General features: G+C 50.9%; 1 protein-coding gene across 1 annotated transcript in view; it reads left to right on the top strand.

Moving 5' to 3' along the window:
* The window catches only part of igsf21 (immunoglobin superfamily member 21), a 256,988-nt gene that overhangs the window by 69,597 nt on the left and 161,167 nt on the right, over nucleotides 1-26,224 (top strand). The window contains 1 exon segment of the mRNA NM_001078772.2: nucleotides 9,349-9,461. Within this exon segment, the coding sequence (NP_001072240.2) occupies nucleotides 9,349-9,461 (113 nt within the window).

The following is a 26,224-nucleotide window of genomic DNA, read 5'->3' as shown; positions in this document are numbered from 1 at the left end:
CTTGCCCTACTGTCTCTATCTTGCCCTACTTTCCCCATCTTGCCTTACTGTCTTCATCCCACCTTGCTGATACACTTTTGCCCTAATGCTCTATTGCCCCCATGTGATCTTTTTGACCTTCTATCCCACAATCCTTATACCTACAGGTCCCTTCTATGTTGGGGTCCTGGGCTGCCCTCCCCATTACCTGGTTCTGTACCCTGAATGCCAGTTTGGGGAGAGATATCGGCTCAGAGCCCTGTGTGCCTGGGTATAATAATGGCGGCTCGGCACCCCCCGCCCCACAGCACAAAGCAGCGCATCCTCCCTCGTTAGCAGGGCCCGTTAGTGACAGGCAGTAAACTCTGAGCCTCACAAATCTCCCCTTGAAGGAACCGGCAAATGAAATCTATTCCCTCTCGGGGGACCCGCTATCTACTGTGCCCATCACTTAGAATATATATGTATATTCTTCCCTTCGATAAATATCTGGGGCTGGCACGGGCGGGAGAGACAGGGCGAGAGAGACGAGAGTGTCAGCGGTTGAGAAATGACACCTCTCAGGCAGTCTCTCTCTCTCTCTCGCCGGAGGGAACGCGCTCTCGCTCCGCATACTAATGCCGGTGGCGGGAATTCGGGAAAAAGCGCAGAACGTTTTGATTGCTTCAACCTCCCAGCGACCCCCCCCCCTTCCCAAGGTCAATGGAAGTGTCTGAGTATAAAAATGCTAAAAAAGACAAATAATTCCATTAGCGCGTTAAGTGGCTGCGCTTGTGCCCCGGCGGGGCGGGAATGGTGGCCTCGTGGCGCGGCCGCGCTGACCCTGTCAAGGGCTTCATTGGAGGAGGTCGCAGCTCTCCGGTGACACTGCTTATGGCGGATTAGGAATCATTTTCGACCCTAAAGGGGAAGTAAAACCAAATCTGGAGTTAAGTTATATTTCCTTCCAATATAGAATTATGATGAATTGAGAAAGGTGAGCGCAATGAGAAGCAGGTCTGCCCCTTGCCCTTCCCTGCACTGCTGCTTCTGACTACATGCACCACTGGAACAAATGGAGCAGTAGTCGCTTTCTGTTCCCACAATGCATTGCATGTCCTGTGATTGGCAGACCTGTAAAGAAGGAGCAGAAGATGCAAAGCATTGTGGGAATTGGATTCAGGGACTGAAGAGTTTTTCAGGAGTCAGAACCGGTATTACAGATGCATGTAGCAAGGGCACGGTACCCTAGGGGGCGCCACCTGTGACTGACAGCCCCTACCCCTCTATCATGAATGTTTAACCCACATCTTCCAGAGTGGCTTTGGGCCCAGCCTTCTTGCAATACCAGGGGTCCCCCTGTGCCTGTATCAGAACTACAGCATCCCCCAACAAAATTCAAAAAGGGGCCACAGATATGGAACCTTCCCCAGACAATAGGGCCACAGATATAGAGCCTTCCCTATACATTAGGGCCACAGATATAGAGCCTTCCCCAGACAATAGGGCCACAGATATAAAGCCTTCCCCAGACAATAGGGCCACAGATATGGAGCCTTCCCCAGACAATAGGGCCACAGATATAGAGCCTTCCCCAGACAATAGGGCCACAGATATACAGCCTTCCCCAGACAATAGGGCCACAGATACACAGCCTTCCCCAGGCTATAGGGCCACAGATATACAAGCCTTCCCAGGCTATAGGGCCACAGATATCAGCCTTCCCCAGACAAATAGGCCACAGGCATACCACAGCGGCTTCCCCAGACAATAGGGCCACAGATATACAGCCTTCCCCAGACAATAGGGCCACAGATATACAGCCTTCCCCAGACAATAGGGCCACAGATATACAGCCTTCCCCAGACAATAGGGCCACAGATATACAGCCTTCCCCAGACAATAGGGCCACAGATATACAGCCTTCCCCAGACAATAGGGCCACAGATATACAGCCTTCCCCAGACGAATAGTGGCCACAGATATACAGCCTTCCCCAGACAAAAATAGCGGCCACAGATGAGAGCAGCCTTCCCCAGGCCTATAGGCCACAGATAGACGACCTGTCCCCAACATTAGGCCACATACAGCAGCCTTCCCCAGACATTAGGGCCACGCATATAGAGCCTCTCGCCCAGACATTAGGGCCACAGATATACAGCCTTCCCCAGACATTAGGGCCGCAGATATACAGCCTTCCCCAGACATTAGGGCACGATATAGAGCCCTTCCCCAGACCATTACCACAGAGGATACACAGCCTTCCCCAGACATTAGGGCCAACAGATATAGGAGCCTTCCCCAGACATTAGGGCCACAGATACACAGCCTTCCCCAACATTAGCCACCAGATATAAGCCTTCCCCAGACAAAGGCCACAGATATAAGCCTTCCCCAGACATTAGGGCCACAGATATACAGCCTTCCCCAGGCTATAGGGCCACAGATATACAGCCTTCCCCAGACATTAGGGCCACAGATACACAGCCTTCCCCAGACATTAGGGCCACAGATATAGAGCCTTCCCCAGACATTAGGGCCACAGATATACAGCCTTCCCCAGACAATAGGGCCACAGATATACAGCCTTCCCATGGACCAATAGGGCCACAGATTACACAGCCTTCCCCAGACAATTAGGGCCACAGATATTAAGCTTCCCCAGACAATAGGGCCACAGATATAACAGCCTTCCCCGACAATAGCGGCCACAAGAAATTATACAGCTTTCCCCAGCTATAGGGCCACAGATATTAAGCCTTCCCCAGACAATAGGCCACAGAATACACAGCCATCCCCAGGACAATAGGGCCACAGATATAGTGCCTCCCCCAGACATTAGCCACAGATATTACAGGCCTTCCCCAGGCTATAGGCCACAGATATACAGCCTTCCCCAGGCTATAGGGCCACAGATATTACAGCCTTTCCCCAGGCATATAGGGCCACAAGTATACAGCCTTCACCCAGGCTATAGGGCCACAGATAATACAGCCTTCCCAGACATTAGGCGCCACAGATACACAGCCTTCCCAGACAAATAGGCCACAGATATACAGCCTTCCCCAGGCTATAGGGCCACAATATACAGCCTTCCCCAGACATTAGGGCCACAGCATATACAGCCTTCCCCAGACAAAGCGGCACAGATATACAGCCTTCCCAGAACAATAGGGCCACAGATACACAGCCTTCCCCAGACATTAGGGCCACAGATATAGAGCCTTCCCCAGACATTAGGGCCACAGATATACAGCCTTCCCCAGACATTAGGGCCACAGATATACAGCCTTCCCCAGACAATAGGGCCACAGATATACAGCCTTCCCCAGACAATAGGGCCACAGATATACAGCCTTCCCCAGACAATAGGGCCACAGATACACAGCCTTCCCCAGACAATAGGGCCACAGATATACAGCCTTCCCCAGGCTATAGGGCCACAGATATACAGCCTTCCCCAGACATTAGGGCCACAGATATAGAGCCTTCCCCAGACATTAGGGCCACAGATGTATCTTTATTTCCAATTGAGCCTCTTCCCCCACCCACTCATATGTATTTATTAATCACATTAATCTGCCATTGGAATCCAAGAGCTATGGTAACAGCCAGGGTCGGACTGGGAGGTGAATGTCCCACCAGGGCTGCTGTGTCGGGTACCCTGCACCCCCCAAGGTTCCACCTATGGGGGCGTCCAACACCGCGTACCCCTAAACCCCCCAACACAGGGGCCCCTGTCCGACGTTCTTCCCTGAACCTGTATGTTAAACGCGTCAGGGGAGGACATCGGAGGCCAGAGGAAGTAGCAGTAGGGTTGGGTCTGGGCCTCAGGGGGTATGTTCCCGGTGTCCCGGTGGCCCAGTCCGACCCTGGGAACAGCCCCGTGCGGGGGTACCAGGCAGCTGGGAACCAATGATTTGGTACTTTATGATCTCTTGGTAGTTTATGATCTCTGGGACCTCATTTATCAGGAAGGGGCCGTACAGAAAGCACCTACTGATGATGGCCCCCCCCCCCCCATTTATGATCACTTTGGGGCTTATTTCATATGTGTGTAGTTTTAAAGGGGAGAGGTGGTAATGCCACCCTGTGGGTGCTGGGCAGGATGGGCGCATACACCCGCCTACTCTATAGGCACGGCACGTGCTCGCCGGGGAGCCACAAAGGAAGGAATAGAAGTCAGAGAGGAGAAATATGAGTTGGAGACAAGGCGAGATGCTATCGGCTTAGCTGGACGCAGCCTTCAGATGCTATCAAGCGCACGTTCTTTATAGCCCAAATAAGCGAGTCTCCTCCAGTGCTCTCTAAAAGGCTAGCGGAGAGGAGAAGTGGAGAGCAGATAAGAGCCGGGCTCCGGGAGACGGACGAGGCTATTAAGCATCCCAGGTAGAATTAATGACACTAAGAGGGTCCCGACGTGGCCATTAATCGCACAATATGCCCCCAGATCAGGTCAGCAAAGCTATTAGCAAAGGGTACAGTAATTCAGCAGCCTGTAGCCAGATCTCCGAGCCCACGGCATTAGGGAACAAAGGGAGGCAAAATGGCTTCTATCCGTAAAGGGCCTGGGGGGGAAAAGGTTAAAGTGCTCCTTACCTTCTACATAATGCACTTCAGGGAGCTTCAATTTTCACATTCAGGTACTCATTGACCTGCCTATATTTTCTGGGGCGTGGGAGAATTCACAGGGAGAACATGCAAAGTCCTTGCAGATAGTGCCCTGGCCGGAATTGAACTCAATGCCCAGGGCAGCGGGAGATCTGGAGTAAACAGAAAGATCTGAAAGTCATCGGCATGAAAATATTTTTGGAATTCAAATGACAGGATCAGGTTTTCCTAGAGATGTGCTGGTGTAGAGTGAGTAGAGCAGGGGACAAGGAGAAGCTTGGGGAATGTTGTCCTAGATGTGGTGGCTTAGAAGCTTAAACAACCTGGATCTAGAGATGTTGTGGTGTAGAGTAAGAAAAGCAGAGGACCTAATAGGGAAGCTTATGAATGTTGTTGTTGAGATGTGGTGGGGGTGTAGAAGGAGAGGAGCAGGGGACCTAAGAGGGAAGCTTGAGGAATGTTCTCCTAGAGATGTGGTGGCTTAGAAGGAAAAGAGCGGGGGACCTAGGAGGAAAGCTTAAACAACCTTGTCCTAGAGATGTGTGATGTAGAGTAAGAAAAGCAGGGGACCTAATAGGGAATCTTATGAATGTTGTTGTTGGGATGTGGTGCTGGTGTAGAAGGAGAAGAACAGGGAAACTAAGAGTGAAGCTTGAGGAATGGTGTCCTAGAAATGTAGTTGTGTAGATTGTGTAGAGCAGGGGCCTTATAGTGAATCTTGAGGAATGTTGTCATTGAGATGTGGTATAGAAGGAGAGGAGCAGGGGACCTAAGAGTGAAGCTTGAGGAATGGTGTCCTAGAAATGTGGTGACTTAGAGTGAAAAGGGCAGAGGATCCAAGGGAGAAGCTTAAGGAGTGTTGTCCTAGAGATGTAGTGGTGTAGATTGTGTAGAGCAGGGGCCTTATAGTGAAGCTTGAGGAATGTTGTCATTGAGATGTGGTATAGAAGGAGAGGAGCAGGGGACCTAAGAGGAGAGCTTGAGGAATGTTGTCCTAGATATGTGGTGGACTTAAGGTTGAAGCTTGAGGAGTGTTGTGCTAGAGATTTGGTGGTGTAGAGTGAGTAGAGCAGGGGACCTAAGAAAGAAGCTTGAGTAAAATTGTCCTACAGATTTGGTGTATGAGAAGAGCAGGGGAACTAAGAGAGAAGCTTGAGGAACATTGTCCCTAAAGATGTGGTGGTGTAGAGTGAGGAGAGCAGGGAACCCAAGGGGAAGCTTGAGGATCAACAAAAGTGAGGAGGAGGTAGAGCTGAACAAAGTAACATATAGAGAATGAAGAGGAGATTTTATGAGGATAAGGTCATTAGCCACCTTGGGGAGGGCAGGAAACCCTGTGGAACCCCATGCTATTTGCCCTTTAATTCACTTGCCATTAGCCATTCAGCTTGTGTCCCTGGCCCCGCCTCTGTATGGGAAGCACAACCAGGTGTCCTTCAGAATAAGAAGCCCTTTCCCATTGGTTGCGGTGTGTGCAGTTCTCTCCACTGATTGGCAATTACTCCTAGCCCAGAGGGAAGGAAAGTTCCTTACGTGTTTAAAGGTTGTGAGGACGACTCTATTAACCCTTTCCCTGACGTTGGAGCAGTAACAATGGCCTTGGACGGGTTGGCCGCCCCCCAGCACCTACTTAGCAAGCGCAGCAAATCAGCCAGGTGCTGAGTCAGGGAGCCGCTCGCTGCTGTAATTATTGTGCCGGAATTCCAGTCGGGGTGCTTTGCAGGTGTTTGGGGGGCACTTAGTACTTAATTGCTTGCCTACCATGATTGAAACACAAGCAATGAATCCTGGCAGAGAGCAATGTGCTCGCTCGACTGCAACGTCAGCAGGAACGGGGGGTAATCGCTTCATAGGAGCTGAGTGAGTGGGTTCAGGCTGCTCGGCCCAAATCCAGGAGGAACCGGGGTCCCGCAGAGACTCGGTCCAATCATACAAACTGCACCGAGTGGGGTTCCGGGCTACTTATTAACCCTCAAAAATGTCCCCTGTTTGTCCTATTCTGGGAGTTGGTTGTCTCTCGATTATCCCTACTCTCAACTGGGCTCCTATGGCTTCTTGGTCCTCTTCCCAGACAGAGCTCAATAGTAACAGTAATATTAATAGTATCCGGTTACTCATATAGGGCCACAACCTAAGGGCAGTAGTGAGTAGGTATAGGGATATCGCTGAGTGAGTACTACTGTAGGTGTAGGGATATCGCTGAGTGAGTACTACTGTAGGTGTAGGGATATCACTGAGTGAGTACTACTGTAGGTGTAGGGATATCACTGAGTGAGTACTACTGTAGGTGTAGGGATATCACTGAGTGAGTAGTACTGTAGGTGTAGGGATATCACTGAGTGAGTGTACCTAGCTGTACGGTTATAGGGATATGCTGAGTTGAGTTCTATGTAGGTGTAGGGAATATCACTGAGTGACGTATTACTGTAGGTGTGAGGTATAGGCACTGAGTGAAGAAACTACTGTAGGTGTAGGGATATCTACTGAGTAGTATTACTGTAGGTGTGGGGATATGCACTGAGTGAGTATTAACTGTAGGTGTAGGGATATCATTCACTTGAGTGAGCTACTACTTGTAGGTGTGGGATTATCATGAAGTGAGTACTCTGTAGGTATAACCGGGATATCGTGAGTGAGTACTACTGTAGGTGTAGGGATTCGCTGAGTGAGTAGCTACTCGTAGGTATAGGGATATCGCTGAGTGAGTACTACTGTAGGTGTAGGGATATCGCTGAGTGAGTAGTACTGTAGGTCGTAAGGGATATCACTGAGTGAGTACTACTGTAGGGTTGTAGGGATATCACTAGAGTGATAGTACTGTAGGTGTAGGGATATCACTGAGTGAGTACTACTGTAGGTATAGGGATATCGCTGAGTGAGTACTACTGTAGGGTGGTAGGGATATCACTGAGTGAGTATTAACTGTAGGTGTAGGGATATCACATGAGTGAGAACTACTGTAGGTGTAGGGGATATCACTGAGTGAGTATTACTGTAGGTGTAGGGATATCACTGAGTGAGTACTACTGTAGGTGTAGGGATTATACTGAGTGAGTACTACTGTAGGTGTAGGGATATCACTGAGTGAGTACTAACTGTAGGTATAGGGATATCGCTGAGTGAGTACTACTGTAGGTGTAGGGATATCGCTGAGTGAGTAGTACTGTAGGTATAGGGATATCGCTGAGTGAGTACTACTGTAGGTGTAGGGATATCGCTGAGTGAGTAGTACTGTAGGTGTAGGGATATCACTGAGTGAGTACTACTGTAGGTGTAGGGATATCGCTGAGTGAGTGCTACTGTAGGTGTAGGGATATCACTGAGTGAGTAGTACTGTAGGTGTAGGGATATCACTGAGTGAGTGCTACTGTAGGTGTAGGGATATCACTGAGTTGAGTACTACTGTAGGTGTAGGGATATCACTGAGTGAGTACTACTGATGGTGTAGGGATATCACTGAGTGAGTGCTACTGTAGGTGTAGGGATATCACTGAGTGAGTGCTACTGAGTAGGTGTAGGGATATCACTGAGTGAGTACTACTGTAGGTGTAGGGATATCACTGAGTGAGTACTACTGTAGGTGTAGGGATATCACTGAGTGAGTACTACTGTAGGTGTAGGGATATCACTGAGTGAGTACTACTGTAGGTGTAGGGATATCACTGAGTGAGTAGTACTGTAGGTGTAGGGATATCGCTGAGTGAGTACTACTGTAGGTGTAGGGATATCACTGAGTGAGTACTACTGTAGGTGTAGGGATATCACTGAGTGAGTAGTACTGTAGGTGTAGGGATATCACTGAGTGAGTAGTACTGTAGGTGTAGGGATATCACTGAGTGAGTACTACTGTAGGTGTAGGGATATCACTGAGTGAGTACTACTGTAGGTGTAGGGATATCACTGAGTGAGTAGTACTGTAGGTGTAGGGATATCACTGAGTGAGTAGTACTGTAGGTGTAGGGATATCGCTGAGTGAGTACTACTGTAGGTGTAGGGATATCGCTGAGTGAGTGCTACTGTAGGTGTAGGGATATCACTGAGTGAGTACTACTGTAGGTGTAGGGATATCACTGAGTGAGTAGTACTGTAGGTGTAGGGATATCACTGAGTGAGTGCTACTGTAGGTGTAGGGATATCGCTGAGTGAGTGCTACTGTAGGTGTAGGGATATCACTGAGTGAGTACTACTGTAGGTGTAGGGATATCACTGAGTGAGTATTACTGTAGGTGTAGGGATATCACTGAGTGAGTACTACTGTAGGTGTAGGGATATCGCTGAGTGAGTAGTACTGTAGGTGTAGGGATATCGCTGAGTGAGTACTACTGTAGGTGTAGGGATATCGCTGAGTGAGTATTACTGTAGGTGTAGGGATATCACTGAGTGAGTAGTACTGTAGGTGTAGGGATATCACTGAGTGAGTGCTACTGTACGGTGTGGGTATCACTTGAAAGTCGAGTCAGTACTGTAGGTGTAGGGATATCACTGAGTGAGTGCTACTGTAGGTGTAGGGATATCACTGAGTGAGTATTACTGTAGGTGTAGGGATATCACTGAGTGAGTAGTACTGTAGGTGTAGGGATATCGCTGAGTGAGTACTACTGTAGGTGTAGGGATATCACTGAGTGAGTAGTACTGTAGGTGTAGGGATATCGCTGAGTGAGTTGTTAGTGAGTACTACTTACTGAGTATGCTAATTGAAGGATATGTATTTACCTGAGTGCCATCTCCTGTACTGTAGACTGGCCGGGGCAGACTAACGCAAGTGTATTTTCCCACCAGGATATCTCACGGTGACCATAGAGCCGCTCCCTCCTGTGGTTGTGGGAGACGCAGTGACCTTAAAATGCAACTTCAAGACGGACGGAAGGATGAGAGAGATCGTCTGGTACCGGGTAAGTACCCCCAGAGCTCACACTCTTACCCCCTTATCTACCAAAATGGGTAAATATCCCATGTGTGTATTGTGCCCTAAGGCTTGTGCCTCATTCTGTCTGCAGCAGGCTGAGTAGTAACACTGTTAGTAGTAGCACTGTTAGTAGTAGCACTGTTAGTAGTAGCACTGTTAGTAGGAACACTGTTAGTAGTAGCACTGTTAGTAGTAACACTGTTAGTAGTAGCACTGTTAGTAGGAACACTGTTAGTAGTAGCACTGTTAGTAGTAGCACTGTTAGTAGTAGCACTGTTAGTAGGAACACTGTTAGTAGTAGCACTGTTAGTAGTAACACTGTTAGTAGTAGCACTGTTAGTAGGAACACTGTTAGTAGTAGCACTGTTAGTAGCAGCACTGTTAGTAGGAACACTGTTAGTAGCAGCACTTTTAGTAGGAACACTGTTAGTAGTAGCACTGTTAGTAGCAGCACTGTTAGTAGGAACACTGTTAGTAGTAGCTCTGTTAGTAGGAACACTGTTAGTAGTAGCACTGTTAGTAGTAGCTCTGTTAGTAGGAACACTGTTAGTAGTAGCACTGTTAGTAGTAGCTCTGTTAGTAGGAACACTGTTAGTAGTAGCACTGTTAGTAGTAGCACTGTTAGTAGTAGCACTGTTAGTAGTAACACTGTTAGTAGGAACACTGTTAGTAGTAAGTACTAGTAGTACTAGTACTCTAATACAGAGAATTAAAAAATGCTCCTATTGTATTCCTGTAAAATCAACCCACCCCCTGCCCTGGGATCTGCCCCACCCCCTGCCCTTGATCTGCCCCACCCCTGCCTGGGATCTGCCCCACCCTCTGCCCTGGGTTCTGCCCCACCCCCTGCCCTGGGATCTGCCCACCACCCTTCCCTGGGTTCTGCCCCACCCCTGCCCTGGGATCTGCCCCACCCCTGCCCTGGGTTCTGCCCCACCCCCTGCCCTGGGATCTGCCCCACCCCCTTCCCTGGGATCTGCCCCACCCCCTGCCCTGGGATCTGCCCACCCCTGCCTGGTTCTGCCCCACCCCCTGCCTGGGATCTGCCCCACCCCCTTCCCTGGGATCTGCCCGCACCCCTGCCCTGGGATCTGCCCACCCGCTTCCTGGGATCTGCCCCACCCCTGCCCTGGGTTCCTGCCCCACCGCCTGCCCTGGGATCTGCCCACCCCCCTGCCCTGGATCTGCCCGCACCCTGCCCTGGGATCTGCCCCACCCCCTGCCCTGGGATCTGCCCCACCCCCTGCCCTGGGCTCTGCCCCACCCCTGCCCTGGGATCTGCCCACCCCTTGCCACTGGGATCTGCCCCACCTCCCTGGGATCTGCCCCACCCCTGCCCTGGGTTCTGCCCCCCCCTGCCCTGGGATCTGCCCCGACCCCCTTCCTGGGATCTGCCCCACCCCTGCCCTGGGATCTGCCCCCCCCCTGCCCTGGGCTCTGCCCCACCCCCTGCCCTGGGATCTGCCCCACCCCCTGCCCTGGGATCTGCCCCACCCCCTGCCCTGGGCTCTGCCCCACCCCCTGCCCTGGGTTCTGCCCCACCCCATGCCCTGGGATCTGCCCCCCTTCCTGCCCCTACCCTGGGCAGTGAGCCATAACATGGAGGAATTTTCTCACAGTTTGTGCAAATAATTTCCGTTAATCCTGGGGGATTCTGGGGTTAAACCCGAGAGACTGGCGCTTAACTAATGTCCGGATTAATTTCTAATCTGTGCGTCTTGTGTAACCGGCGAATTAGCAGCGAGTTCCTGAGTGAGTAAATACAGATCCGACAGCGACAGGATAGAGTGGTAACCTGTAATGTGCAGTGTGGGTCTGTCATTGGGGTGGGGATGTACATATTGGCACACACCCTACTGCCCTACTGTCTCCATCTTGCCCTACTGTCTCCATCTTGTCCTGCTGTCTCCATCTTGTCCTACTGTCTCCATCTTGCCCTACTGTCTCCATCTTGCCCTACTGTCTCCATCTTGCCCTACTGTCTCCATCTTGTCCTACTGTCTCCATCTTGCCCTACTGTCTCCATCTTGTCCTACTGTCTCCATCTTGCCCTACTGTCTCCATCTTGCCCTACTGTCCCCATCTTGCCTACTGTCTCCATCTTGCCCTACTGTCACCATCTTGTCCTACTGTCTCATCTTGTCCTATGTCTCATCTTGCCTCTGTCTCCATCTTGCCCTACTGTTCCATCTTGCCCTACTGTCTCCATCTTGTCCTACTGCTCCATCTTGCCCTACTGTTCCATCTTGTCCTACTGGTCCTCCATCTTGTCTAACTGTCTCCATCTTGCCCTACTGTCTCCATCTTGCCCTACTGTCTCCATCTTGCCTACTGTCTCCATCTTGTCCTTTTGACTCCATCTTGCCCTACTGTCTCCATCTTGCCCTACTGTCTCCATCTTGTCCTTTTGACTCCATCTTGCCCTACTGTCTCCACCTCTTGCCCTACTGTCTCCATCTTGTCCTACTGTCTCCATCTTGCCCTTACTGTCTCCATCTTGGCCTACTGTCTCCATCTTGCCCTACTGTCTCCATCTTGCCCTACTGTCTCCATCTTGTCCTACTGTCTCCATCTTGCCCTACTCTCTCCATCTTGTCCTACTGTCTCCCATCTTGCCCTAGCTGCTCTCCATCTTGCCCTACTGTCTCCATCTTGCCTTACTGTCTCCATCTTGCCCTACTGTCTCCATCTTGTCCTACTGTCTCCATCTTGCCCTACTCTCTCCATCTTGTCCTACTGTCTCCATCTTGCCCTACTCTCTCCATCTTGTCCTACTGTCTCCATCTTGTCCTACTGTCTCCATCTTGCCCTACTCTCTCCATCTTGCCTACTGTCCCCCATCTTGCCCAACTGTCCTCATCTTGCCCTATGGCACCATCTTGTCCTACTGTCTCCATCTTGTCCTACTGTCTCCATCTTGCCCTACTGTCTCCATCTTGCCCTACTGTCTCCATCTTGTCCTACTGTCTCCATCTTGCCCTACTGTCTCCATCTTGCCCTACTGTCTCCATCTTGTCCTACTGTCTCCATCTTGTCCTACTGTCTCCATCTTGTCCTACTGTCTCCATCTTGCCCTACTGTCTCCATCTTGCCCTACTGTCTCCATCTTGTCCTACTGTCTCCATCTTGTCCTACTGTCTCCATCTTGTCCTACTGTCTCCATCTTGCCCTACTGTCTCCATCTTGCCCTTCTTACTCCTCCCATTGGTCACACACCGACTCCCGCTTTTCCATTAATGTTATCAGGCCAGCCCTCCCCTTTTGTGACATCATTGGAGGGGTGGAGTTATAGAACAAGCTGGGGTACAGGGGTGGAAGAAGGTTGGAGACACCCAGATATCAGTGGTTTTGTTTCCTGAGCTGCTGCTGAGCTTTCTAATTGCTGCCTCTACGCTCAGAAATCACATAACTCCGCCTATACCACAAGCCTGTGATCCCCTAACCCCGCCCCCTGCGCCTGGCATTGAATGATTTGCTATTCAGGAAGCAGCAGCCGCCGGGGCCCAACATTGTGCAGACTTCCTTGTGGGGAAATTACATGTTAAATGAAATATTAATGACACCGGAGCGGATTAAAGTCACGTCTTTATTTGTTTTTCTTGCATCATCTACCCAGAAGCCCCAGCGGTGACGCCCAATTGGACTCCAGAAACTCAGTTTTTTTATTTCTTAACAATTTAGATAAAACTGTTTCCTTCGGCAGTAATCCCTCCCCCGCGCCCCCCAGTAATCCCCTCACAGCGGCTGCGCCTCTAATCTCCCAATCCCGCCCCCTCACCGCATTAAGGCTCCCGCTTCCATGTTTCCCTTAGTCGGAGATTTCCATTAGCGACGCGGAATGTTCCCTTAATTGGGGCAGAAATGGATTTTACATCCACAAAGTGATCTTCTATTCTGATATTTTATAGAACTTGTCTGAGATCAATTCTACTGTCCGCTAGGGCAAGATGGACTCAGTAGGGCAAGATGGACTCAGTAGGGCAAGATGGAGACAGTAGGGCAAGATGGACTCAGTAGGGCAAGATGGAGACAGTAGGACAAGATGGAGACAGTAGGGCAAGATGGAGACAGTAGGACAAGATGGAGACAGTAGGGCAAGATGGAGACAGTAGGGCAAGATGGAGACAGTAGGGCAAGATGGAGACAGTAGGGCAAGATGGAGTCAGTAGGGCAAGATGGAGACAGTAGGGCAAGATGGAGACAGTAGGGCAAGATGGAGACAGTAGGGCAAGATGGAGTCAGTAGGGCAAGATGGAGACAGTAGGGCAAGATGGAGACAGTAGGACAAGATGGAGACAGTAGGACAAGATTGAGACAGTAGGGCAAGATGGAGACAGTAGGAACAGATGGAGACAGTAGGCAAGATGGAGACAGTAGGGCAAGATGGAGTCAGTAGGGCAAGATGGAGACAGTAGGGCAAGATGGAGACAGTAGGACAAGATGGAGACAGTAGGGCAAGATGGAGACAGTAGGGCAAGATGGAGACAGTAGGACAAGATGGAGACAGTAGGGCAAGATGGAGTCAGTAGGGCAAGATGGAGACAGTAGGGCAAGATGGAGACAGTAGGACAAGATGGAGACTGTAGGACAAGATTGGAGACTGTAGGACAAGATGGAGACAGTAGGGCAAGATGGAGACAGTTAGGGCAAGATGGAGACAGTAGGACAAGATGGAGACAGTAGGGCAAGATGGAGTCAGTAGGGCAAGATGGAGACAGTAGGACAAGATGGAGACAGTAGGGCAAGATGGAGACAGTAGGGCAAGATGGAGACAGGTAGGGAAGATGGAGACAGTAGGGCAAGATGGAGACAGTAGGGCAAGATGGAGACAGTAGGGCAAGATGGAGACAGTAGGGCAAGATGGAGCAGTAGGACAAGATGGAGACAGTAGGGCAAGATGGAGTCAGTAGGGCAAGATGGAGACAGTAGGACAAGATGGAGACAGTAGGCAAGATGGAGAACAGTAGGGCAAGATGGAGACAGTAGGACAAGATGGAGACAGTAGGGCAAGATGGAGACAGTAGGGCAAGATGGAGACAGTAGGACAAGATGGAGCACAGTAGGGCAAGATGGAGACAGTAGGGCAGATGGAGACAGTAGGACAAGATGGAGACAGTAGGGAAGATTTGCGAGACAGTAGGGCAAGATGGAGACAGTAGGACAAGATGGAGACAGTAGTGGCAAGATGGAGTCAGTAGGGCAAGATGGAGCAGGTAGGGCAAAGAATGGAGACAGTAGGACAAGATGGAGACTTAGAGCAAGATGGAGACTGTAGGACAAGATGGAGACAGTAGGACAAGATGGAGACTGTAGGACACGATGGAGACAGTAGGGCCAGTATGGAGACAGTAAGGACAATGATGAGAGAACAGTTAGGGCAAGATGGAGACAAGTGGGCAAGATGGAGTCAGTAGGGCAGATGGAGACGTAGGCGCAAGAATGGAGACAGTAGGACTAAGAATGGAGACAGTAGGGCAGATGGAGACAGTAGGGCAAGATGGAGAAGTAGGGCAAGATGGAGTCAGTGGGCAAGATGGGACAGTAGGGAAGATGGAGCACAGTAGGACAAAAAAGGAGACAGTAGGACAAGATGGAGACAGTGGACAAGATGGAGTCAGTAGGCAAGAATGGAGTCAGTAGGGCTAAGCATTGGAGCCAGTAGGACAAGATGGAACAGTAGGGCAAGATGGAGTCAGTAGGGAAGATGGGACAGTAGGGCAAGATGGAGACAGTAGGGCAAAGATGGGGACAGTAGGGCAAGATGGGACAGTAGGACAAGAATGGAGATGACCAGTAGCGGCAAGAATGCGAGAAGTAAGGACAGATGGAGACAGTACGGCGCAAGATGGGAGACAGTAGGGGGGCAAGAATGGGGACAGTAAAGGGCAAGATGGAGACCGTAGGCGCAAGATGGAAAACAGTAGGGCAGGATGGAGACAGTAGGGCAAGATGGAGACAGTAGGGCAAGATGGAGACAGTAGGGCAACGATGGAAACAGTAGGACAAGATGGAGAGAGTAGGGCAAGATGGAGACAGTAGGGCAAGATGGAGACAGTAGGGCAAGATGGAGACAGTAGGACAAGATGGGGACAGTAGGACAAGATGGCAGACAGTAGGGCAAGATGGGGACAGTAGGACAAGATGGGGACAGTAGGACAAGATGGAGACAGTAGGGCAAGATGGGGACAGTAGGACAAGATGGGGACAGTAGGACAAGATGGAGACAGTAGGACAAGATGGAGACAGTAGGACAAGATGGGGACAGTAGGACAAGATGGGGACAGTAGGACAAGATGGAGACAGTAGGGCAAGATGGAGACAGTAGGGCAAGATGGAGACAGTAGGGCAAGACTGAAGACAATTTAGTCTGGTGGTAGACTGCCAGATTGATTGATCAGACTGCCCTGCACCTGCACAAGATGGGGACAGTAGGACAAGATGGAGACAGTAGGACAAGATGGAGACAGTGGACAAGATGGAGACAGTAGGGCAAGATGGAGTCAGTAGGGCAAGATGGAGACAGTAGGGCAAGATGGAGACAGTAGGGCAAGATGGAGACAGTAGGGCAAGATGGAGTCAGTAGGGCAAGATGGAGACAGTAGGGCAAGATGGAGACAGTAGGACAAGATGGAGACAGTAGGACAAGATTGAGACAGTAGGGCAAGATGGAGACAGTAGGACAAGATGGAGACAGTAGGGCAAGATGGAGACAGTAGGGCAAGATGGAGTCAGTAGGGCAAGATGGAGACAGTAGGGCAAGATGGAGACAGTAGGACAAGATGGAGACAGTAGGGCAAGATGGAGACAGTAGGGCAAGATGGAGACAGTAGGACAAGATGGAGACAGTAGGGCAAGATGGAGTCAGTAGGCAAGATGGAGACAGTAGGGCAAGATGGAGACAGTAGGGCAAGATGGAGTCAGTAGGGCAAGATGGAGACAGTAGGACAAGATGGAGACTGTAGGACAAGATGGAGACAGTAGGGCCAGATGGAGACAGTAGGACAAGATGGAGACAGTAGGGCAAGATGGAGACAGTAGGGCAAGATGGAGTCAGTAGGGCAAGATGGAGACAGTAGGGCAAGATGGAGACAGTAGGACAAGATGGAGACAGTAGGGCAAGATGGAGACAGTAGGGCAAGATGGAGACAGTAGGGCAAGATGGAGTCAGTAGGGCAAGATGGAGACAGTAGGGCAAAAGGAGACAGTAGGACAAGATGGAGACAGTAGGACAAGATGGAGTCAGTAGGGCAAGATGGAGTCAGTAGGGCAAGATGGAGACAGTAGGACAAGATGGAGACAGTAGGGCAAGATGGAGTCAGTAGGGCAAGATGGAGACAGTAGGGCAAGATGGAGACAGTAGGGCAAGATGGGGACAGTAGGGCAAGATGGAGACAGTAGGACAAGATGGAGACAGTAGGGCAAGATGGAGACAGTAGGACAAGATGGAGACAGTAGGGCAAGATGGAGACAGTAGGGCAAGATGGGGACAGTAGGGCAAGATGGAGACAGTAGGGCAAGATGGAAACAGTAGGGCAAGATGGAGACAGTAGGGCAAGATGGAGACAGTAGGGCAAGATGGAGACAGTAGGGCAAGATGGAAACAGTAGGACAAGATGGAGAGAGTAGGGCAAGATGGAGACAGTAGGGCAAGATGGAGACAGTAGGGCAAGATGGAGACAGTAGGACAAGATGGGGACAGTAGGACAAGATGGAGACAGTAGGGCAAGATGGGGACAGTAGGACAAGATGGGGACAGTAGGACAAGATGGAGACAGTAGGGCAAGATGGGGACAGTAGGACAAGATGGGGACAGTAGGACAAGATGGAGACAGTAGGACAAGATGGAGACAGTAGGACAAGATGGGGACAGTAGGACAAGATGGGGACAGTAGGACAAGATGGAGACAGTAGGGCAAGATGGAGACAGTAGGGCAAGACTGAGACAATTTAGTCTGGTGGTAGACTGCCAGATTGATTGATCAGACTGCCCTGCACCTGCACAAGATGGGGACAGTAGGACAAGATGGAGACAGTAGGACAAGATGGAGACAGTAGGACAAGATGGAGACAGTAGGGCAAGATGGAGTCAGTAGGGCAAGATGGAGACAGTAGGGCAAGATGGAGACAGTAGGACAAGATGGAGACAGTAGGACAAGATGGAGACAGTAGGGCAAGATGGAGACAGTAGGACAAGATGGAGTCAGTAGGGCAAGATGGAGACAGTAGGACAAGATGGAGACAGTAGGGCAAGATGGGGACAGTAGGACAAGATGGGGACAGTAGGACAAGATGGAGACAGTAGGACAAGATGGAGACAGTAGGACAAGATGGAGACAGTAGGACAAGATGGGGACAGTAGGACAAGATGGGGACAGTAGGAGACAGTAGGGCAAGATGGGGACAGTAGGACAAGATGGAGACAGTAGGGCAAGATGGAGACAGTAGGGCAAGATGGGGACAGTAGGGCAAGATGGGGACAGTAGGACAAGATGGGGACAGTAGGACAAGATGGAGACAGTAGGACAAGATGGGGACAGCAGGGCAAGATGGGGACAGTAGGACAAGATGGAGACAGTAGGGCAAGATGGAGACAGTAGGGCAAGATGGGGACAGTAGGACAAGATGGAGACAGTAGGGCAAGATGGAGACAGTAGGGCAAGATGGGGACAGTAGGGCAAGATGGGGACAGTAGGACAAGATGGGGACAGTAGGACAAGATGGAGACAGTAGGACAAGATGGGGACAGTAGGGCAAGATGGAGACAGTAGGGCAAGATGGAGACAGTAGGGCAAGACTGAGACAATTTAGTCTGGTGGTAGACTGCCAGATTGATTGATCAGACTGCCCTGCACCTGCGCTGATTACACCATGTGACTATAGACCAATAAGGAGACAGTAACCAACTCAGCTCAACGCAAATGATAAACCAAATTTATTAAAGGGGAACTCCACCCAAAAACTGAAAGAAAATCTAATTGTCAGCAACTGTTTTGTGTCACTGTTTTATATTTATGTGGAAATGTCACTGCAGTTGAAAGCAGTATCTCAGGAGTCAGAACCAGCAGTGCAAGAAAGAAAACAGACCTTAATGGGCCCCCTGGGGCTGCTTTACTGAATGATTAGCCCCTATTGGGGGGGTGAATAATCGGCTGCAGATCTGCCCCTTAGTGCCCCCCCCACACATGACGCAGCCCCCATAGGACTTGGCTGGCGGAGTTTCCCGCTCGGGCGCTTGCGACGTCGCATTAATACACTGAGTGGGGAGCAGCAATGTCACATTAACAATTTGATGTCACTTTTGCACGGGCGGAACCAATGGAGCGCGGGGACATCACTTTAGCAAATTAAATAGCGCGAATCCGCGGCGCTTTAGCAAATTGAATGAGGGATGGTGACATTGCTGGGAGAGATTACGGGCTGCGCCAACATGGCAGCTTCTACCCCTCGCTCTGCAGTGACAAACACAATAATATCATCTCTCTCCATGTGGGGGCCCCACGCCTCTACCTCCTGCCCCACCCATATTCATGGGAGGGGCCAATCCTTCCTCTGATACCCCCACTCCAACCCCCCTGTTATTTAACAGAATCTGCTCCCTTTCCTTGTTAGCTCAGGTGACATTGGCCCCTCCAGCCCCTCCAGTCTCACTCATTGGCCCCTCCAGCCCCTCCAGTCTCACTCATTGGCCCCTCCAGCTGCACTCATTGGCCCCTCCGGCCCCTCCAGTCTCACTCATTGGCCCCTCCGGCCCCTCCAGCCGCACTCATTGGCCCCTCCAGTCTCACTCATTGGCCCCTCTGGCCCCTCCAGCCACACTCATTGGCCCCTCCAGCCCCTCCAGCCGCACTCATTGGCCCCTCCGGCCCCTCCAGTCTCACTCATTGGCCCCTCCAGCCCCTCCAGCCGCACTCATTGGCCCCTCCGGCCCCTCCAGTCTCACTCATTGGCCCTTCCAGCCCCTCCAGTCTCACTCATTGGCCCCTCTGGCCCCTCCAGTCTCACTCATTGGCCCCTCCAGCCCCTCCAGTCTCACTCATTGGCCCCTCCAGCCCCTCCAGTCTCACTCATTGGCCCCTCCAGCCCCTCCAGTCTCACTCATTGGCCCCTCCAGCCCCTCCAGCCACACTCATTGGCCCCTCCAGCCGCACTCATTGGCCCCTCCGGCCCCTCCAGTCTCACTCATTGGCCCCTCCGGCCCCTCCAGTCTCACTCATTGGCCCCTCCGGCCCCTCCAGCCACACTCATTGGCCCCTCCAGCCGCACTCATTGGCCCCTCCGGCCCCTCCAGTCTCACTCATTGGCCCCTCTGGCCCCTCCAGTCTCACTCATTGGCCCCTCCAGCCCCTCCAGTCTCACTCATTGGCCCCTCCAGCCCCTCCAGTCTCACTCATTGGCCCCTCCAGCCCCTCCAGTCTCACTCATTGGCCCCTCTGGCCCCTCCAGTCTCACTCATTGGCCCCTCCAGCCCCTCCAGTCTCACTCATTGGCCCCTCCGGCCCCTCCAGTCTCACTCATTGGCCCCTCCGGCCCCTCCAGTCTCACTCATTGGCCCCTCCGGCCCCTCCAGCCACACTCATTGGCCCCTCCAGCCGCACTCATTGGCCCCTCCGGCCCCTCCAGTCTCACTCATTGGCCCCTCCGGCCCCTCCAGTCTCACTCATTGGCCCCTCCAGCCCCTCCAGTCTCACTCATTGGCCCCTCCAGCCCCTCCAGTCTCACTCATTGGCCCCTCCAGCCCCTCCAGCCACACTCATTGGCCCCTCCAGCCGCACTCATTGGCCCCTCCGGCCCCTCCAGTCTCACTCATTGGCCCCTCCGGCCCCTCCAGCTGCACTCATTGGCCCCTCCAGTCTCACTCATTGGCCCCTCCGGCCCCTCCAGCCGCACTCATTGGCCCCTCCAGCCGCACTCAGTGCACTGACTGTCCTGGAACAGAGCACAATATGGCAACATCTATAGCTGCCTGGATCTGAATGGGGGGTTACCATGGTGACTTTATTCAGGTTCTCTGTGCTTTGATGATTTTTGGGGTTTTTCTCCATTTAGTTTTGTCCTTTATTAGTAGCGACCAGAAGGGCCCATTTATTCTCCTCAGAGTCAAAATCCTTGTCTTATTAATAGGAGGGAAATGAGAGCAGGGCAGGCAGTAACCCTTCCAACACTTTCCCCTGTCTCTGTCCCTATATATTAGGTACCTACCTAGTGCTACCAACCCCTATTTCTGTAGGGAAATGAGAGCAGGGCAGGCAGTAACCCTTCCAACACTTTCCCCTGTCTCTGCCCCTATATATTAGGTACCTACCTAGTGCTACCAACCCCTATTTCTGTAGGGAAATGAGAGCAGGGCAGGCAGTAACCCTTCCAACACTTTCCCCTGTCTCTGTCCCTATATATTAGGTACCTACCTAGTGCTACCAACCCCTATTTCTGTAGGGAAATGAGAGCAGGGCAGGCAGTAACCCTTCCAACACTTTCCCCTGTCTCTGCCCCTATATATTAGGTACCTACCTAGTGCTACCAACCCCTATTTCTGTAGGGAAATGAGAGCAGGGCAGGCAGTAACCCTTCCAACACTTTCCCCTGTCTCTGCCCCTATATATTAAGTACCTACCTAGTGCTACCAACCCCTATTTCTGTAGGGAAATGAGAGCAGAGCAGGCAGTAACCCTTCCAACACTTTCCCCTGTCTCTGCCCCTATATATTAGGTACCTACCTAGTGCTACCAACCCCGGTTGCCCATATAGGGCCCATAAATCAGTGCTGTGCATGACTGTGTGACACTAAAGCGCTGACGCCGTGCCTATATCACACAATGTGACACTCGCACACAGACAGATACAAATGATCCCATGCTCCCATGATTCTGCAATCTCGGAGGATGAATGAGACATGGGGGTGAATAAGCAGTAAGGATTTATGGATACCCCTTGCTGGGGGGGGGGGGTTTGCCAGCTAATGGGGCACACAGTAGGGGCACATGATTATTAGCACAATTCCCCAATAAAGGAAAAATAAGATTGATTTTATAAAGATGAATTAGTACAGTATAGTTTTTGGTAAAATAATAGGGGTATCAGACTCCCAATCCCCAGGCAGTTTTGGGGTGACAAATAATGGAAGCTGCCCCGGGCCCTGCGCTTGTAAAGGAAATTGGGGGGCCTAGGATACTTGTAGCATTGCCTGCTTATTGTGCCCCCACCAGTTTAGCGGCCCCTCATTGGGGGCCCCATTGAGACTGCTTTTTAAAGAGACAGCGCATTTATTCTCAATTCCCAGAAATGTCACCCAGACAAGGACGCAACGTGCAATGCATCCTGGGACTTCTCAATTGAAATAAAGGGGTGACGTCGGGAGGGGTTGGGGGGGCACATTGATATTTGCAAGAGAGAGAGAGCAGAATAAATAAACCCTGAGGAGCGTTGGGATGGGGTTGTGTCTTTATTTGCTGATGTTTATTCGCTCGTTCCGATGGAGAATACGCACTTGGCCAGAAGTCGAGCGTTTCGCCGCGCCTCGGCCTGCCAATTAGCCCTGGCACGCACCGCTCATTGCCCATTAATTGTTTGTTTTGTTGGAAGTCGTTCCCTGGTTTCCCGCTACTGAAATCAAACATTAAAGGGGAACTTGCCCGTAGTACCGTTTTGTGTCCCATGTTGTTTCAGGAGGAGTCGGAACCAGCAGTGCAGGGAAGGGAAAGGGACAGACACAGTGACAGTTACACATAACTATAAACCCAGTGAGAATGAGGGATGAATGGATATTGGGGAGTTGTATCAGGAGTCAGAACCAGCAGTGCAGGGAAGGGAAAGGGACAGACACAGTGACAGTTACACATAACTATAAACCCAGTGAGAATGAGGAATGAATGGGTATTGGGGAGTTGTATCAGGAGTCAGAACCAGCAGTGCAGGGAAGGGAAAGGGACAGACACAGTGACAGTTACACATAACTATAAACCCAGTGAGAATGAGGGATGAATGGGTATTGGGGAGTTGTATCAGGAGTCAGAACCAGCAGTGCAGGGAAGGGAAAGGGACAGACACAGTGACAGTTACACATAACTATAAACCCAGTGAGAATGAGGGATGAATGGGTATTGGGGAGTTGTATCAGGAGTCAGAACCAGCAGTGCAGGGAAGGGAAAGGGACAGACACAGTGACAGTTACACATAACTATAAACCCAGTGAGAATGAGGAATGAATGGATATTGGGGAGTTGTATCAGGAGTCAGAACCAGCAGTGCAGGGAAGGGAAAGGGACAGACACAGTGACAGTTACACATAACTATAAACCCAGTGAGAATGAGGAATGAATGGATATTGGGGAGTTGTATCAGGAGTCAGAACCAGCAGTGCAGGGAAGGGAAAGGGACAGACACAGTGACAGTTACACATAACTATAAACCCAGTGAGAATGAGGGATGAATGGATATTGGGGAGTTGTATCAGGAGTCAGAACCAGCAGTGCAGGGAAGCAGTGGCGTAGCGAGGGGGGTGCCGAGGGGGCCATGGCCCCGGGCGGCGTATCAGAAGGGGCGCCGGCGGCTCCTTCTCTCTTACAGGCAACAGGCGCTTTTATAAGGTTGCGCCCGTGCGTATGACGTCACACGTCAGCGACGAGGCGCAACCTTATAGAAGCGCCTGTTGCCTGTAAGAGAGAAGGAGCCGCCGGCGCCACCGATGGTCTGTTGGGGGTATGTATTATGGGGGAAATTGGGGGCACTGTGTGGGGGCTACTGTCTATGGGGAAATTGGGGCACTTTCCATGGGGGGGGCCAGGTCTTTGTGGGGTATTGTGTATGGGGGCACTTCCTATTGGGGCTCTGTGTATGAGGGCACTTTCTATTGGGGGGCAAGGTCTTTGGGGGGTATTGTCTATGGGGACACTGTGTATGGGGCAATTGGGGCACTGTGTATGGGGGCACTTCCTATTGGGGGCACTTTGTATGGGGCAATTGGGGGCACTGTTTATGGGGGCACTGTGTATGGGGGCACTTTCTATTGGGGGAACTGTGTATGGGGCAGTTTGGGCACTGTGTATGGGGGCACTTTCTGTGGGGGGGCAAGGTCTTTGGGGGGTACTGTCTATGGGGGAACTGTGTATGGGGAAATTGGGGCACTGTGTATGGGGGCACTTCCTATTGGGGCACTGTCTAAGGGCAATTGGGGGCACTGTGTGGAGGGGGCTGTCTATGGGGACACTGTGTATGGGCAATTGGAGGCACTGTCTATGGGGAAATTGGGGGCACTTTCTATGGGCAATTGGAGGCAATGTGTGTGGGGGGCACTGTGTATGGGGAAATTGGGGGCACTGTGTATGGGGGTACTGTCTATGGGGCAGTTGTATGGGGGGACCGTGGCCAGAATAGCGTTAGGGGGGCCTGGCCAGCATAGTGTTAGGGGGTACTGTGGTAGGTGACCCTAATACTTTTTATGTCTGTGTGTCCTGTACTGATGGGAGGGGCCCCGTGATTTCTGATGGCGGCCCTGCCACCATGGGCAGCCACGGACGCACAGCTGAATCCACTTTTGACAATTATGACATGCGCACCGCATTTCAAATTCAATCAAAAAAAAATAAAAAATTTAATGCTGCTTTTTTTATTTTGTCTATTTTTTTTAAGAATAACTAAATAGAGGGGCGGCAAATTTCCGGTCGGCCCCAGGCGACGAAAGCCCACGCTACGCCACTGCAGGGAAGGGAAAGGGACAGACACAGTGACAGTTACACATAACTATAAACCCAGTGAGAATGAGGAATGAATGGATATTGGGGAGTTGTATCAGGAGTCAGAACCAGCAGTGCAGGGAAGGGAAAGGGACAGACACAGTGACAGTTACACATAACTATAAACCCAGTGAGAATGAGGAATGAATGGGTATTGGGGAGTTGTATCAGGAGTCAGAACCAGCAGTGCAGGGAAGGGAAAAGGGACAGACACAGTGACAGTTACACAAACTATAAACCCAGTGAGAATGAGGAATGAATGGGTATTGGGGAGTTGTATCAGGAGTCAGAACCAGCAGTGCAGGGAAGGGAAAGGGACAGACACAGTGACAGTTACAACATAACTATAAACCCAGTGAGAATGAGGAATGAATGGATATTGGGGAGTTGTATCAGGAGTCAGAACCAGCAGTGCAGGGAAGGGAAAGGGACAGACACAGTGACAGTTACACATAACTATAACCCAGTGAGAATGAGGAATGAATGGGTATTGGGGAGTTGTATCAGGAGTCAGAACCAGCAGTGCAGGGAAGGGAAAGGGACAGACACAGTGACAGTTACACATAACTATAAACCCAGTGAGAATGAGGAATGAATGGGTATTGGGGAGTTGTATCAGGAGTCAGAACCAGCAGTGCAGGGAAGGGAAAGGGACAGACACAGTGACAGTTACACATAACTATAAACCCAGTGAGAATGAGGAATGAATGGATATTGGGGAGTTGTATCAGGAGTCAGAACCAGCAGTGCAGGGAAGGGAAAGGGACAGACACAGTGACAGTTACACATAACTATAAACCCAGTGAGAATGAGGAATGAATGGATATTGGGGAGTTGTATCAGGAGTCAGAACCAGCAGTGCAGGGAAGGGAAAGACAGACACAGTGACAGTTACACATAACTATAAACCCAGTGAGAATGAGGGATGAATGGATATTGGGGAGTTGTATCAGGAGTCAGAACCAGCAGTGCAGGGAAGGGAAAGGGACAGACACAGTGACAGTTACACATAACTATAAACCCAGTGAGAATGAGGGATGAATGGGTATTGGGGAGTTGTATCAGGAGTCAGAACCAGCAGGGAAGGGAAAGGGACAGACACAGTGACAGTTACACATAACTATAAACCCAGTGAGAATGAGGAATGAATGGATATTGGGGAGTTGTATCAGGAGTCAGAACCAGCAGTGCAGGGAAGGGAAAGGGACAGACACAGTGACAGTTACACATAACTATAAACCCAGTGAGAATGAGGGATGAATGGATATTGGGGAGTTGTATCAGGAGTCAGAACCAGCAGTGCAGGGAAGGGAAAGGGACAGACACAGTGACAGTTACACATAACTATAAACCAGTGAGAATGAGGAATGAATGGATATTGGGGAGTTGTATCAGGAGTCAGAACCAGCAGTGCAGGGAAGGGAAAGGGACAGACACAGTGACAGTTACACACAACTATAAACCCAGTGAGAATGAGGAATGAATGGGTATTGGGGAGTTGTATCAGGAGTCAGAACCAGCAGTGCAGGGAAGGGAAAGGGACAGGCGCAGTGACAGTTACACATAACTATAAACCCAGTGAGAATGAGGAATGAATGGATATTGGGGAGTTTGTATCAGGAGTCAGAAACCAGCAGTGCAGGGAAGGGAAAGGGACAGACACAGTGACAGTTACACATAACTATAAACCAGTGAGAATGAGGGATGAATGGATATTGGGGAGTTGTATCAGGAGTCAGAACAGCAGTGCAGAGAAGGGAAAGGGACAGACACAGTGACAGTTACACATAACTATAAACCAGTGAGAATGAGGAATGAATGGATATTGGGGAGTTGTATCAGGAGTCAGAACCAGCAGTGCAGAGAAGGGAAAGGGACAGACACAGTGACAGTTACACATAACTATAAACCCAGTGAGAATGAGGAATGAATGGATATTGGGGAGTTGTATCAGGAGTCAGAACCAGCAGTGCAGATAATATAAGCAGCCAAGGGGGTTCAATTTAACCCTATAAGGGTG

The sequence above is a fragment of the Xenopus tropicalis genome, chromosome 7 (genome assembly GCF_000004195.4).
Source record: "Xenopus tropicalis strain Nigerian chromosome 7, UCB_Xtro_10.0, whole genome shotgun sequence".
NCBI classification, from domain to species: Eukaryota; Metazoa; Chordata; class Amphibia; order Anura; family Pipidae; genus Xenopus; species Xenopus tropicalis.
This window is presented reverse-complemented; position numbering and strand designations above follow the sequence as displayed.